The 11,430-nt window shown below is 50.3% G+C and overlaps 1 protein-coding gene across 3 annotated transcripts in view; it reads left to right on the forward strand.

Annotated features, from left to right (window-relative positions):
* The window catches only part of Tmem255b (transmembrane protein 255B), a 29,504-nt gene that overhangs the window by 13,057 nt on the left and 5,017 nt on the right, over window positions 1-11,430 (forward strand). For 2 of the 3 annotated variants that reach the window (XM_031342582.1, XM_031342584.1), the window contains 5 exons: window positions 4,363-4,452; window positions 8,185-8,265; window positions 9,147-9,232; window positions 9,943-10,102; window positions 11,099-11,242. In XM_031342582.1, the coding sequence (XP_031198442.1) occupies window positions 4,363-4,452; window positions 8,185-8,265; window positions 9,147-9,232; window positions 9,943-10,102; window positions 11,099-11,242 (561 nt within the window). The remainder of the gene's footprint in view (window positions 1-4,362; window positions 4,453-8,184; window positions 8,266-9,146; window positions 9,233-9,942; window positions 10,103-11,098; window positions 11,243-11,430) is intronic. The other variant, XM_031342583.1, reaches the window with a different exon arrangement.

The raw sequence follows: 11,430 nt of genomic DNA on the forward strand, positions 1-11,430 counted from the left end.
GTCATGAGAAGGGGCATTCAGGGTGTCCAGGGGATGTGTCGGGTTAGGCAGCTTCAGTCATGAGAAGGAGACTATGCTTCAGCTGGGTAGAACATGTTTCTTCTCATTCGTCTTTACTTTAAATTTTATTATAGAAAAATTCAAGCATGTGTAAAAGTGGACAAAATGACTAATACCCGCCATGTGTATCCATCACCTATCCATCAGTTCAGAGCTAACCTTTTGTCTTCCTATACTTTCCTTCCCATGGGAGGTTGGAGCAAATTCAAGACACTTATTTGATTTCTGCTCGCTCCAATCTGTTCACTCTGAGGGTGAAATCTAATTAGGAATGAGTTCACCCATTATCTCTGCCTATTATTATGACAATATCCAGTGGAAGCCAAAGAAGGACTCAGAGGGAGAGGGAGGGCTCTTCTACCAGGAGGACAAGTCAAAAGTTCCCTGGAGAGGGCTCCTCTACCTGCCAGTGTCTAAGCAGTACCTCTTTCCTTCCCATTTCCCCTCCCTTGGGGGTTCTCAGGATCCTGCTGACTCAAAGATGACACTTGTATGTCTGGGAGGAACAGCACTATCAAAACTCTTGTGGCAATTTGTCACAGCAACTAAGTCTCCCCCTGTCAGTAGAACCCCACTTGAGGCAGGTGTGATCTCTGTGTTGTCCCTTCTGAATCCCAGGAGGTTGAGAGGGCCCCATCGCACTGGAGCTGAGGGTCCCAGGCCCTTTCTTTCTTACAGGGGCTGTCTGTCTCTTAAGTTCTCTCTCTCTTCCAATCTTTCTATCTCTGTGTCTCTGTCTCCCCCCCCCCACTGGCATGCAGAGAAGTTTCTTTACACACATCCATGGGGTCAGGGGAGGGGAGCAGACTCTGGCTGATTTTTCTCCAATGCATTTCGACTCAGACCCAGCTCAGTCATTCACCACCTCTGTGGTCAACTTTGCCTTAGCGTGTTAGGGGACTTCCAGGCACCATGATGACAAGAGCAGAAATGGTAGCTTCCTGAACGTGGGGCACATGGGCTGCCCAGCTGTGGCTCTGTTTTTTGGAAGAACTGGGCTCTCCAGATCTTGCTGCAGAGAGCAGGCCACATTTGTGTGTTTTCAGCACCTGGAACAGCTCCCACCTCAGCCCCAATGCTGCAGGGGACAAGTGCTTCCATTGGGGACACTGAGGTTAGGGACCCAACACTTGTTAACTCATCAGATGCTCCTTGTTCATAAGAGGATGGTGTTTTCTCCCCACGTGTGTGGGTGACCCACCTGCCCTCAGCCTTTGTGTGCTGTCCACTTGCCTCTTGTCTCGAGCCTAGCCTTTTTGGCCACTGCTATTTCCTCCCGCTATAATGACATGGCCCTCAGGTTCCAGGATGACTGAGGGTGAAGAGGATAGAGCTCTGGTCAGAGTAGTTCACCCTGGTTGACCGGCAGAAACTGGAGGAGGGCGGCCAGCATTGTCCAAGGAGAGCATGGTCGTCCGAAAGCTTTGGGATGAGGTTTTACCATTAGGAAAGGCTCCACGTTGTCCCTGGGAGGTGTGTTCTGTGTTTCCAGCTGGGATGGGCTGTGACTGGTGGGTGGCAGTGTGGGGGAAGGAGAGTCTTCATCGGTGTGCGACTGGCATAGATTAAGGGTGTGGAACTGAAAGATGGCTGTGTGAAGTTGTGTTGGGGTCATGTGCTGAGCACGCATGTGGTGCATGTTGACAGCTCCCTATGAGAGAAGTCTAGCTTCATGTTGACGGATGTTAAGGTTTTCATCATGCTGTGAATTCTGACGTTGATCTATGCACTGTCGATGCACGGTGCTGGGATCCGTTTCCAAGGCTCTTGGCCTCTGATGACTGCTAATTAATTGACCTGCTCCTCTGGTGAGCAGAGGAGACAGTGAGCCGCACTCCAGATGGTGCCATGGTTCAGGTTGGCTCAGAATCTGGGTGACTATATTCAGGATATGCGTCACACACATAGTAGGGCTTGGGGAAAGCTGACAGGAGCTTTCTGATTTTGCCTTCCTTAAGCAAAGTTCTGACTTTGGGGTTCATGTCAAACAAAAAACTGAGATGAGAGAGGAGGGAGAGGCAGAGGACACCAGAGAGCAGTGACACTGTCACCAGAGAGCAACCACATTGTCAGTGCATGGCCCAGCCTGGGGCCTGAGAGCTCTGACGCTGGGGCTAAAGACAGAGCTACTTACTAACTATCCTTGCTTGCTTGCTTGCTTCCTCCCTTCCTCCCTTCCTTCCTTCCTTCCTCCCTTCCTTCCTTCCTTCCTTCCTTCTTCCTTCCCTCCCTCCCTCCTTCCCTCCCTTCCTTCTTTCTTTCCTCCCTCCCTTCCCTCCTTCCTTCTTTCCCTTCCCTTCTTCCCTTTCTTTCTCCCTCCCTCCCTTCCTTCTTCCCTCCCCCTCTCTCTTCCTTTCTTCTTTCCTTCCTTCCTTCCTTCCTTCCTTCCTTCCTTCCTTCCTTCCTCCCTCCCTCCCTCCATCCCTCCCTTCCCTCCTTCCTTCTTTCCTTCTTTTCTCCCTCCCCTCCCTCCCTCTCTTCCCTCCTTCTTTCTTTCTGTTCCCTTCCTCTCTTTCTCCCTCCCTCCCTTCCTTCTTCCCTCCCCCTCTCCCTTCCTTCCTTCTTTCCTTCCTTCCTTCCTTCCTTTCTCTCTCTGTCTGTCTGTCTGTCTCTCTGTCTTTCTGTCTGGCTGCCTGTCTTTCCTTTTTGAGACAGGGCCTTATTGTTTAACTCAGTCTAATCCTAAACTCACGATGTAGACCAGTCTGGCCCTGACTTCACGGAGATCCATCACCTTCTGCCTCCCAAGTGCTGGGATCATAGATGTTGTACTGGCTGGTTTTGTGTGTCAACTTGACACAGGCTGGAGTTATCACAGAGAAGGGAGCTTCAGTTGGGGAAGTGCCTCCATGAGATCAAGCTGTGGAGCATTTTCTCAATTAGTGATCAAGGGCGTAGGGCCCCTTGTGGGTGGTGCCATCCCTGGGCTGGAAGTCTTGGGTTCTATAAGAGAGCAGGCTGAGCAAGCCAGGGAAAGCAAGCCAGTAAGTAACATCCCTCCATGGCCTCTGTGTCAGCTCCTGCTTCCTGACCTGCTTGAGTTCCAGTCCTGACTTCCTCTGGTGATCAACAGCCATGTGGAAGTAAGCTAAATAAACCTTCTCCTCCCCGACTTGCTTCTTGGTCATGATGTTTGTGCAGGAATAGAAACCCTGACTAAGACAGATGTGTACCACCATCCCTTGCCTTTGCTTGCTTCTTCTTGATGGTTGCCCCCTCCTTTCTTCTCTGTGGCTGGCAGTCCTGATGACTTTATGTATCTCCCGAGACTGAGCACCACGCCCATATACTTGGACAGATGTCACTTGTTTGGAGAGGAGCCACAGATAAGGAGAGCGCTCACACATGGGTTTTCAGGGATGTGAACGCTCATGGGCGATCAGGCAGGAAATGCAGGTTGGTTTTTCTGAGCAGGATCTCAATGTGTAACTGAGGCTGCTTTGAACTCATGATCCTTCTGTCCCTTCCTCCTGAGCTCTGAGACCCAGTTCACTATCACACCCCTGTCCAAAAATACACAAATTAGTGTGCCTGCTTGTTTGGTCAGTCTGGAACTGTGTCACAAGAAAAACTGAAGATAAATGTGGTCAACAACTATAAGAACGTTTTCAGCCTTCTTAGTAATCAGAGAAATGTAAATAGAAATAATTAATAATTAGAAATGTAAATTCAGGCAAACATTTTAAAGCACCAATTTCATGTCATTGTGGATACAAGGAAGTAGACAAGGAAGTAGACATTCTATGGCCAGTGGCTAGGTGTATTTGTAGGGGCAGTGTAGTATTCCGTCTCAGAATTCTAAAATGCAAAGAGCCTAAATATGCTGCATGCTGAAGAACTGGGTTATAACACATGTCCAAGGACTTTATCCTAGAAGATCACCCATTTGTCAATGGACATAGCCTTTCCAATCTCTATAGCAGCAGTTTAAACATCATGGGCAGGTACTGGGTAGTGTGTGGCCAGATGTGACGCTGGGTCCTGCAGGCTTAGTTGGTGCAGAATTAATCTAGTTATGTTAGAGGCCTAGGGCAAGTACACATGTGTGTATGAAAAGGGGAGCACGGTGCAGGTGGGTGTGCGGAGGTGAGGGTGCTCGGTTGGTCTCATGGTACAGATCCCACAGAGTGCACCACATGGGTGAGTATGTGGCTGCATGCACCCCTTGGGGCTGAGCCACTGGTAGATGGAAGTAAATCAGTGATGGTCTGTCTGGCCGTCAACTCCACTTGGGCTCTGACTGTGTTCGAGGCTGGGTTTCTTTGGGTTGAGACTCCACACGTCTCTGTCATCTTCTCCTAGTTGGTGGCGGCCATTGTGTTCCTCAGCTTTGGGGTGGTGGCCGCATTCTGCTGTGCCATAGTCGACGGCGTGTTTGCAGCACGGCACATTGTGAGTACTGCCCTGTGAGTAATGGCCCACAGTCTGTCTCTAGGGCTCCGTGTCCATGTGAAAAACATCTCAGTCACACAACGCGGCTCTGACATCTTCACACAGGCTCCAGGTGAGCTGTCATTGTTGTCCTCTTGCTGAGTCTGGCCCCAGCAACCCGAGTCCTCTGCCTCCCACAGGCCACATAGGCATGGCAAGCACAAACACATAGCACACACAGAAGACACAAATACAACCACACACATTAGATGCAAACACCCACCTTACACAGCAGGCACAAACATACACCACACACAGCACACACACACATAACCATATATAGCAGGTAGAAACACGCACAGCCACACACAGTAAGTACAAATATACCACACCTAGCAAGCACAGACATCACACACCATATACAGCAGACACAGCAGCAGATGGAAACATACACGTCACACAGCAAATGCTAACATCCTTCATCATTTCAGTACCCACCCCAGCCCCAGCACTAGGGAACTCTTGGCCCAGTCCTCAGCTCCAGAGCTTTGTGTCCGGGGGGCAGTCCTTAGCCTTTCACCACACTTAACACACCATGAAATCTCAGATTCTGCTCTTGTGTTTGTTCACAGTTTCATGGTCTCTCTTCAAAGATTGTTGCTTAATGTGGGGCTATGTCTAAAGAATAGAAACTTCTTTATCTATAAAAGGACTTTAAGAGGATGTAGAGAGTCCTACTAGTGATGTAATTATGAATAGAAGAAGCAACAGGAGGAGGAGAAGGAGAAGAAGGAGAAGGAGGAGGGAGAGGGGGAAGAAGAAGAGGAGGAGGAGGAAGAGGAGAAGGAGAAGGAGAAGAAGGAAAAGGAGGAAAAGAAGAGGAGGAGGAGGAGGATAAGGAGATGACAATGACAATGACACTGCTTGTGTCTGCGTTTCATTATCAGTAGCCAATCTGAACTTTGCCCCCACAGTGAATAGCCACGTTTATTCACCTGTTTAACCACTGCAGGGTCAGGCAGGCCCCTAGGTACCATAGGCAAGTGATGAAGCAGCCAGGGTTCTGACCTAGGAAAGGAGACAGAAGCAATTCAGAAACAAGTACATCCAGTACGTCACATGACAAACTAGGTTGTGTTGTGTGCTGTGATGTGAATGATGTGGCACAATATGAAAGGCACAGTAGAACATGTGTGCACTGTGATACGGTGGCTGGAAGATAATATATGCACAGTGATGTTGAGGACATGCTGTGATACAACATGTTGTGATATGCAGTGGAACGTATGTACAATGTGATTTGAATATGTACTATGCCATGGTGTGGCGTGATACGATGCCCCGTGACACAGGAGATGAATGTAGCATGATATGGCATGATGTGCTCATATCGTGTATATGGTATGGCATGAGGTATGAGGAACACTGTTGTGACATAGTGGCGTGACTTCATATGCACCATTTTAACCTGGCGGAAATTCTGTGCAAGTGTATTTAGATGTACGAACACACGTGTATGAGTGTACAAGTGTGTGTAGCTCCCCCAGTGTCTGCAGTTGGGTGTTTAGGCATCTGGCAATCTCCATATAGACTTCAGTGCTCCCTAGAGACTGTGCCAGCCTTGCCTTGAGGTTCTGTCCCTGGATAGAGTATGGTTTTCCCTCGCAGCTCTTCAGCATTTGGCTGAGAGAAATCACCTTCCAAAGACTCCTGTCTTCAGGCACAGTCTCCTGTCTGTGCCACAGGCGGGAGAGGACCTCACTCGCCCTTTCAGGTACAGTCTCCTGTCTGTGCCACAGGCAGGAGAGGACCTCACTCGCCCTTTCAGGTACAGTCTCCTGTCTGTGCCACAGGCGGGAGAAGACCTCACTCGCCCTTTCTGGCTTCATTGAAGAGAAGAACCTAGGAGGCATTTGTCTGAGCATGCCCATCTATCTATGCCCACCAATTATACGCATCCTGATACACCTGCTTATGTGGCCTGACAGGTTAGTCTTGGGCCTCTGAAGAGTGGCCACTGTAGTTGAGAGTTTGGCAGAGTCCACATGCGCAGTGCCAGCTGGGCTCCAAACCACAGCATCATCTGGTCACCTGAAGGCCTAGACCCCTGGTGTCCTGTGGTCAGTTACAGTTCTGTGGGTGGGTGGCCAGCGTGTTGGTGACTCATTGAGGTCCACCCTCGGAGACCACTGGTATCATGCAGATACACACCAAGCTGCCATCGCATGGGAAGATGGTGTGAAGACTCCATTCCCACTTTACATCATCACCATCATCTCTCCCTGAAATGTCCCCTGGGGAAGGATCTGGGTCTTGCCATTCTGTGGTGGAAGCCAAGTAAGTCTGACATCCCTGAAGCATCCTCAGAGTGTGTGAGCAGCTCTCAAGCCCCAACTGTAGCCTCCTGTACCACTATCCCACCTGTTCCCATCATGCACCACCTAGGGCCAATGCCTCCCATTGAACCCATCCATACCTAGCCTGGCACTCAGGTGCTATGCTCTGTGCAGTCTGGTTCTCATGTCTTTGTCTGCTGCCAGCATTACTGGTGGTTTCTAGACTCCTCTTAGGTCAGACATGTGCTTTGAGAAATGTCATGATACATAGTAATGAACCCAAAGGAGCATTTATAGATTGTATGACTTTATGGCACTTTACAAGTCCCAGGACCTACTGTCCATCTTTTGCTTTAGCAACTGCCTACTCGTTAGTCTGCCCCCTTCACTCACCTACAGAGCTCTAGCTTACCTTGGCTTCCTCATGGTTCAACACTATGTCAGTTCCATGAATGCTGGAAACACAAAGGTGGGAACATGGTGAGCTAAGACATTGATGAGCTGATGTCAAGTGGTGGGGCATGCATAAGGATGCATGGATGAGTGAATGGATGGATGCATAGGTGGTTGAATGCCTGGATGCATGGATGACTGAATGCCTGGATGCATGGATGACTGAATGCCTGGATGTATAGATGACTGAATGCCTGGATGCATAGGTGGTTGAATGGCTGAATGTAGGTGATTAAGAGATCGGATGTATAGGTGATTGGTGACTGGATACGTAGATGATTGAATGACTAGATGCATAGGTGACTGAATGTCTGGATGCATGGCTGACTGAATGACTAGATGCATAGCTGATTGAATGACTAGATGCATAGGTGACTGAATGCCTGGATGCATGGCTGATTGAATGACTAGATGCATAGGTGACTGAATTCCTGGATGCATGGGTGATTAAATGAATGGGTGCATGGGTGATTAAATGAATAGATGCATGGGTGATTAAATGAATGGATGCATGGGTGACTGAATGGCTGGATGCATGGGTGATTGAATGGATGCATGACTGACTGAATGCCTGGATGCATGGATGACTGAATGGATGCATGGATGATTAGATGACTGGATGCATAGGTGAATGACTGACTTGGATATATGGGTACTTTGGACAGATGAATGAATCACTTCCAAATCTTCCTTGTCTCTTCCTAGAAGAAGAAATTTGCTTTGCTTTTAGAAAGACAGAGCCTGGTGCCCCTGGTGAGGTGTAGAACACCCCTGGCCCACTCAGCAGCATGCCCCTTGACCTTGTGCCAATGTCTGCCCAGCAAATGGATGGAGGGTATCTGTGAGCCTTTCTCCTGTGGGCACCACAGTTGCTGTGGAAGCAATAACTCGTGTGGCCTCAGTTCTGCTCCAGTCCATGGAGGGCAAGTCTGAAATGGCCATCCATCTGCATTTATTTGTTTAGGAACCAAGGCCTCTCAGCGCAGGAAGATGCCAGTTTTACTCCAGTGGGGCTGGGTACTTGTATGACGTCTATCAGACAGAGGTGAGTCCCTTTGGCAAGCGTGCCTTCCACATCCCCCGCCTGTGCCTGGTTAAAATGGCTGTATTAATTCACACAGATCTTCTGCTATCGAGGCATTGGGAGCTAGCCTTGAGACTTCAATGCCTGGGGTTCTCTTTGGAATCACAGCTGCACACTTTGCTCTTTGACACAGTGTTAGCACAGTGTTAGGATTCAGCTCCCCCGTCCTGTGTGGTCAATTAGCATTCCCATTAGCATTTTCACTAACTTAATCACTGCCACAAAACGCTGGGGTAACACATGTGCAGTGTTCAAGGGATTCTCTGGCTCTCTGGGCTGGGGCAGCTGTAGTATGACCTCACCCTTGAGTGAGATGCCAGGAAGAGCAAGTGCACACAGCAGCTGACCCGCTAGACCAGCCCAGGTGGGCACTGGCAGTGTGGCTCAGTGGGGATGCTCTACACCAGTGCTGTGGAGATTTGTTGGCTCAGCTAAAGAACGCTGCTCACACTGAGTGCCCATGCCAGGGTGAGGCAGGAATCAGGAAGGCAAATGGGTTCTCTTATTAATGTGTTCTGGGGTCTTTGGACTGGCAGAAGATTGAAGATATATGTGCTGGGCATTCCAGAAAAAAGCTGTTTATATACTGTGGGGGATGGGGTGAGATTCTGCCCGCCCTGCCTTGCCCACTTCTGCTCTGATCTTCTTAGTTCTGTCCTATCCAGTCCCATTTTGTCCTACCCTGCCTAGTCTTGCCCTTCCTCACCCTACCAGCCCCACCATGTCCCACCCTGCCATGCGTCAGTGAAGGTCCTGCCAATGCAGCCCTGTTCTTGGGCAGGAGAAGGCTGCCGACTGTCTGTGTAGGATAAGGTATGAACCTGCCTGTTACTCTACCCCAGGTCACCTGCTACTCTTTGAATGGAAGGTGCCAGCTGAAGATCAGAAGCAACACCTGCTACTGCTGTGACCTCTATGCCTGTGGGAGGTAAGGCTGCATCAGGAGTCTGTGCATACATGTAAACACGCTCAGCACGTAAACACACACATGCATGTGCATGAGCACAAGGAAGACCCTGCCCAGGACATCTGTCTGCGAGATGGAGAGGCTCCTATTTCTCCCTTCCTGTATCCACTTGCATTCCCTGCTGCTTCCGTCTGGACCTAGTTTCGGCATCGTCATGGTGGGTCCTCGGGGTGCTTGGGTTTCCACCCAAGGGCGCAGTGTGTACAAGTACCCCAGGGAGGACCACACACCTTGCGGCAGCTGGCCACCAGGTAGCAACCACACATTCCAGCTGTGCACTGCTCCGCTCCAGCTCAGGGCTGAGACCCACCTACAGCTTTTTGTTGTGATACACATAGAGAATGAAAACACAAAAATATTTGCTTATTGTCCTGGCGTGAGGGGTAGATCAGCCACCATCCCAGTTGGCTATTAAGGGCCCCACCTGTGTCCATTTTACGTCTCACTGTGAAGCCCTGTGGAGCCTCCCTGGCCGGCCCCACCAAAGGCAGATGATTCCCCAGGGAAGCAGAAGTCTCTAACTTGTTTGAGATGTTTTCACCTGTGTAAGAGGAGACCAGCACTAGAAGAGCCAGAGGCCTCGGGCACTGGGAGCCCTGGGTTTGTGGCACAGTCTGTCACCTGGCCGTGATCTAGCAATGAGGGCAGTCACTATATTCTCCCTCCTACAGCACAGAGCCCTCACCTGCCTACTATGAGTTTGTGGGTGTGCGTAGCTGCCAGGACGTGGTGCACCTGTACCGGCTGCTCTGGGTATCCACAGTGCTGAATGTGTTGGGCCTGTGCCTGGGCATTACCACAGCTGCAGTCCTAGGGGCCTTCAAGGACATGGTGAGTGGTGTCTTCCTGTGTTTCCAGCCAGTCAGTTGTAGCCCAGAGTTCAGGGCCTTCCCCTTCAGGAGAGCTCAGTGACTCTCTCAATAAAGGAGAACCCAAACTCCCAAGTCATCCGCATGTCGGTGGCAGCGAGGACTACCAATTACTGGTTCTGGAAACGGCACTTGACAACCCACTGGGTGAATCTTCTCCTACCCTCTTAGGCAGGAAGAACTTGTTGCCATCTAAGAACAAAACTTCACTCTGTTACTGTGGGATTCATGGTTGCCTGGGCATGGTGGTTCTGGGTAGGGCTTGGACTCCATCTTAACAAACTGAATGAGAAAGCTGAAATTCGCCCCTAACTACTTCTCTCTGAGCCAGCCCTACTGAATCCACCCTTGAGTCCTAGCCCGCCGTCCTTACATCACTGGGTACAACTTTCCTTCTGTCTTCTCAGGGACCATGGCAAACCCTTCCAAGTCCACAGGGCTGTAAAACCTGGGCCATCCTTGTGTTGCTCGTCCTATGGTCCCAGGGGTGTCAGCTGTTGGTTGCGCTGGGCCATCCTTGTGTTGCTCGTCCTATGGTCCCAGGGGTGTCAGCTGTTGGTTGCGCTGGGCCATCCTTGTGTTGCTCGTCCTATGGTCCCGGGGGTGTCAACTGTTGGTTGCGCCTTTCAGCAGCACTCCAGGACCACTGCTCAACTCTTTCTTCTCAGGTTTCTTGTTGCTAGGAAAATTTAGGGGATGTCTTGGCAGGTCCCGAATTCCCACAGTCTAGTCCCTGGGATCTACCAGGCTGCCTCTTCCGGTGGCAGCTCCAGGTGGGGACTCTAATCTAGAGACCCTGTGTAAAGGAAGCTGGGTCTTTCTGTAAAGTCATGAAGAGAAGATTGGCCTACTCTTTGTCGACTGGGTTAGGGCTCCCCAGAAGGCCAGGCTACAGGTCTGAATACTACTTTGAGTGGCTGTGAGGGTCGGGTGGTCATGGCCCCGCCTCTCTTCACAGGTCCCTCTGTCTCAGCTGGCCTATGGCCCATCGCCGCCACCTCAGATCCTCTACAACCCTGCCCAGCAGATCCTAGCCTACACCGGCCTGTGCCCTCCATCTATGAGTGTGCCAACCTGTTCCTCCTACCCTCTGCCACTCCAGGTAAGCATGCTGTGACATGAGTGCTTATTTCTGTGGGCTTCCGAGTAGGCAGGGTAGGGCTTGGGCAGAGATGGATGGACTGATATAGCTGTAGCCGTAGCCGTAGCCGTAGCCGTAGCCGTAGATGTAGATGTAGATGTAGATGTAGATGTAGATAGATGTAGATGTAGATGTAGATGTAGATGTAG

The sequence above is a fragment of the Mastomys coucha genome, unplaced genomic scaffold, assembly GCF_008632895.1.
Source record: "Mastomys coucha isolate ucsf_1 unplaced genomic scaffold, UCSF_Mcou_1 pScaffold22, whole genome shotgun sequence".
Classification (NCBI taxonomy): domain Eukaryota; kingdom Metazoa; phylum Chordata; class Mammalia; order Rodentia; family Muridae; genus Mastomys; species Mastomys coucha.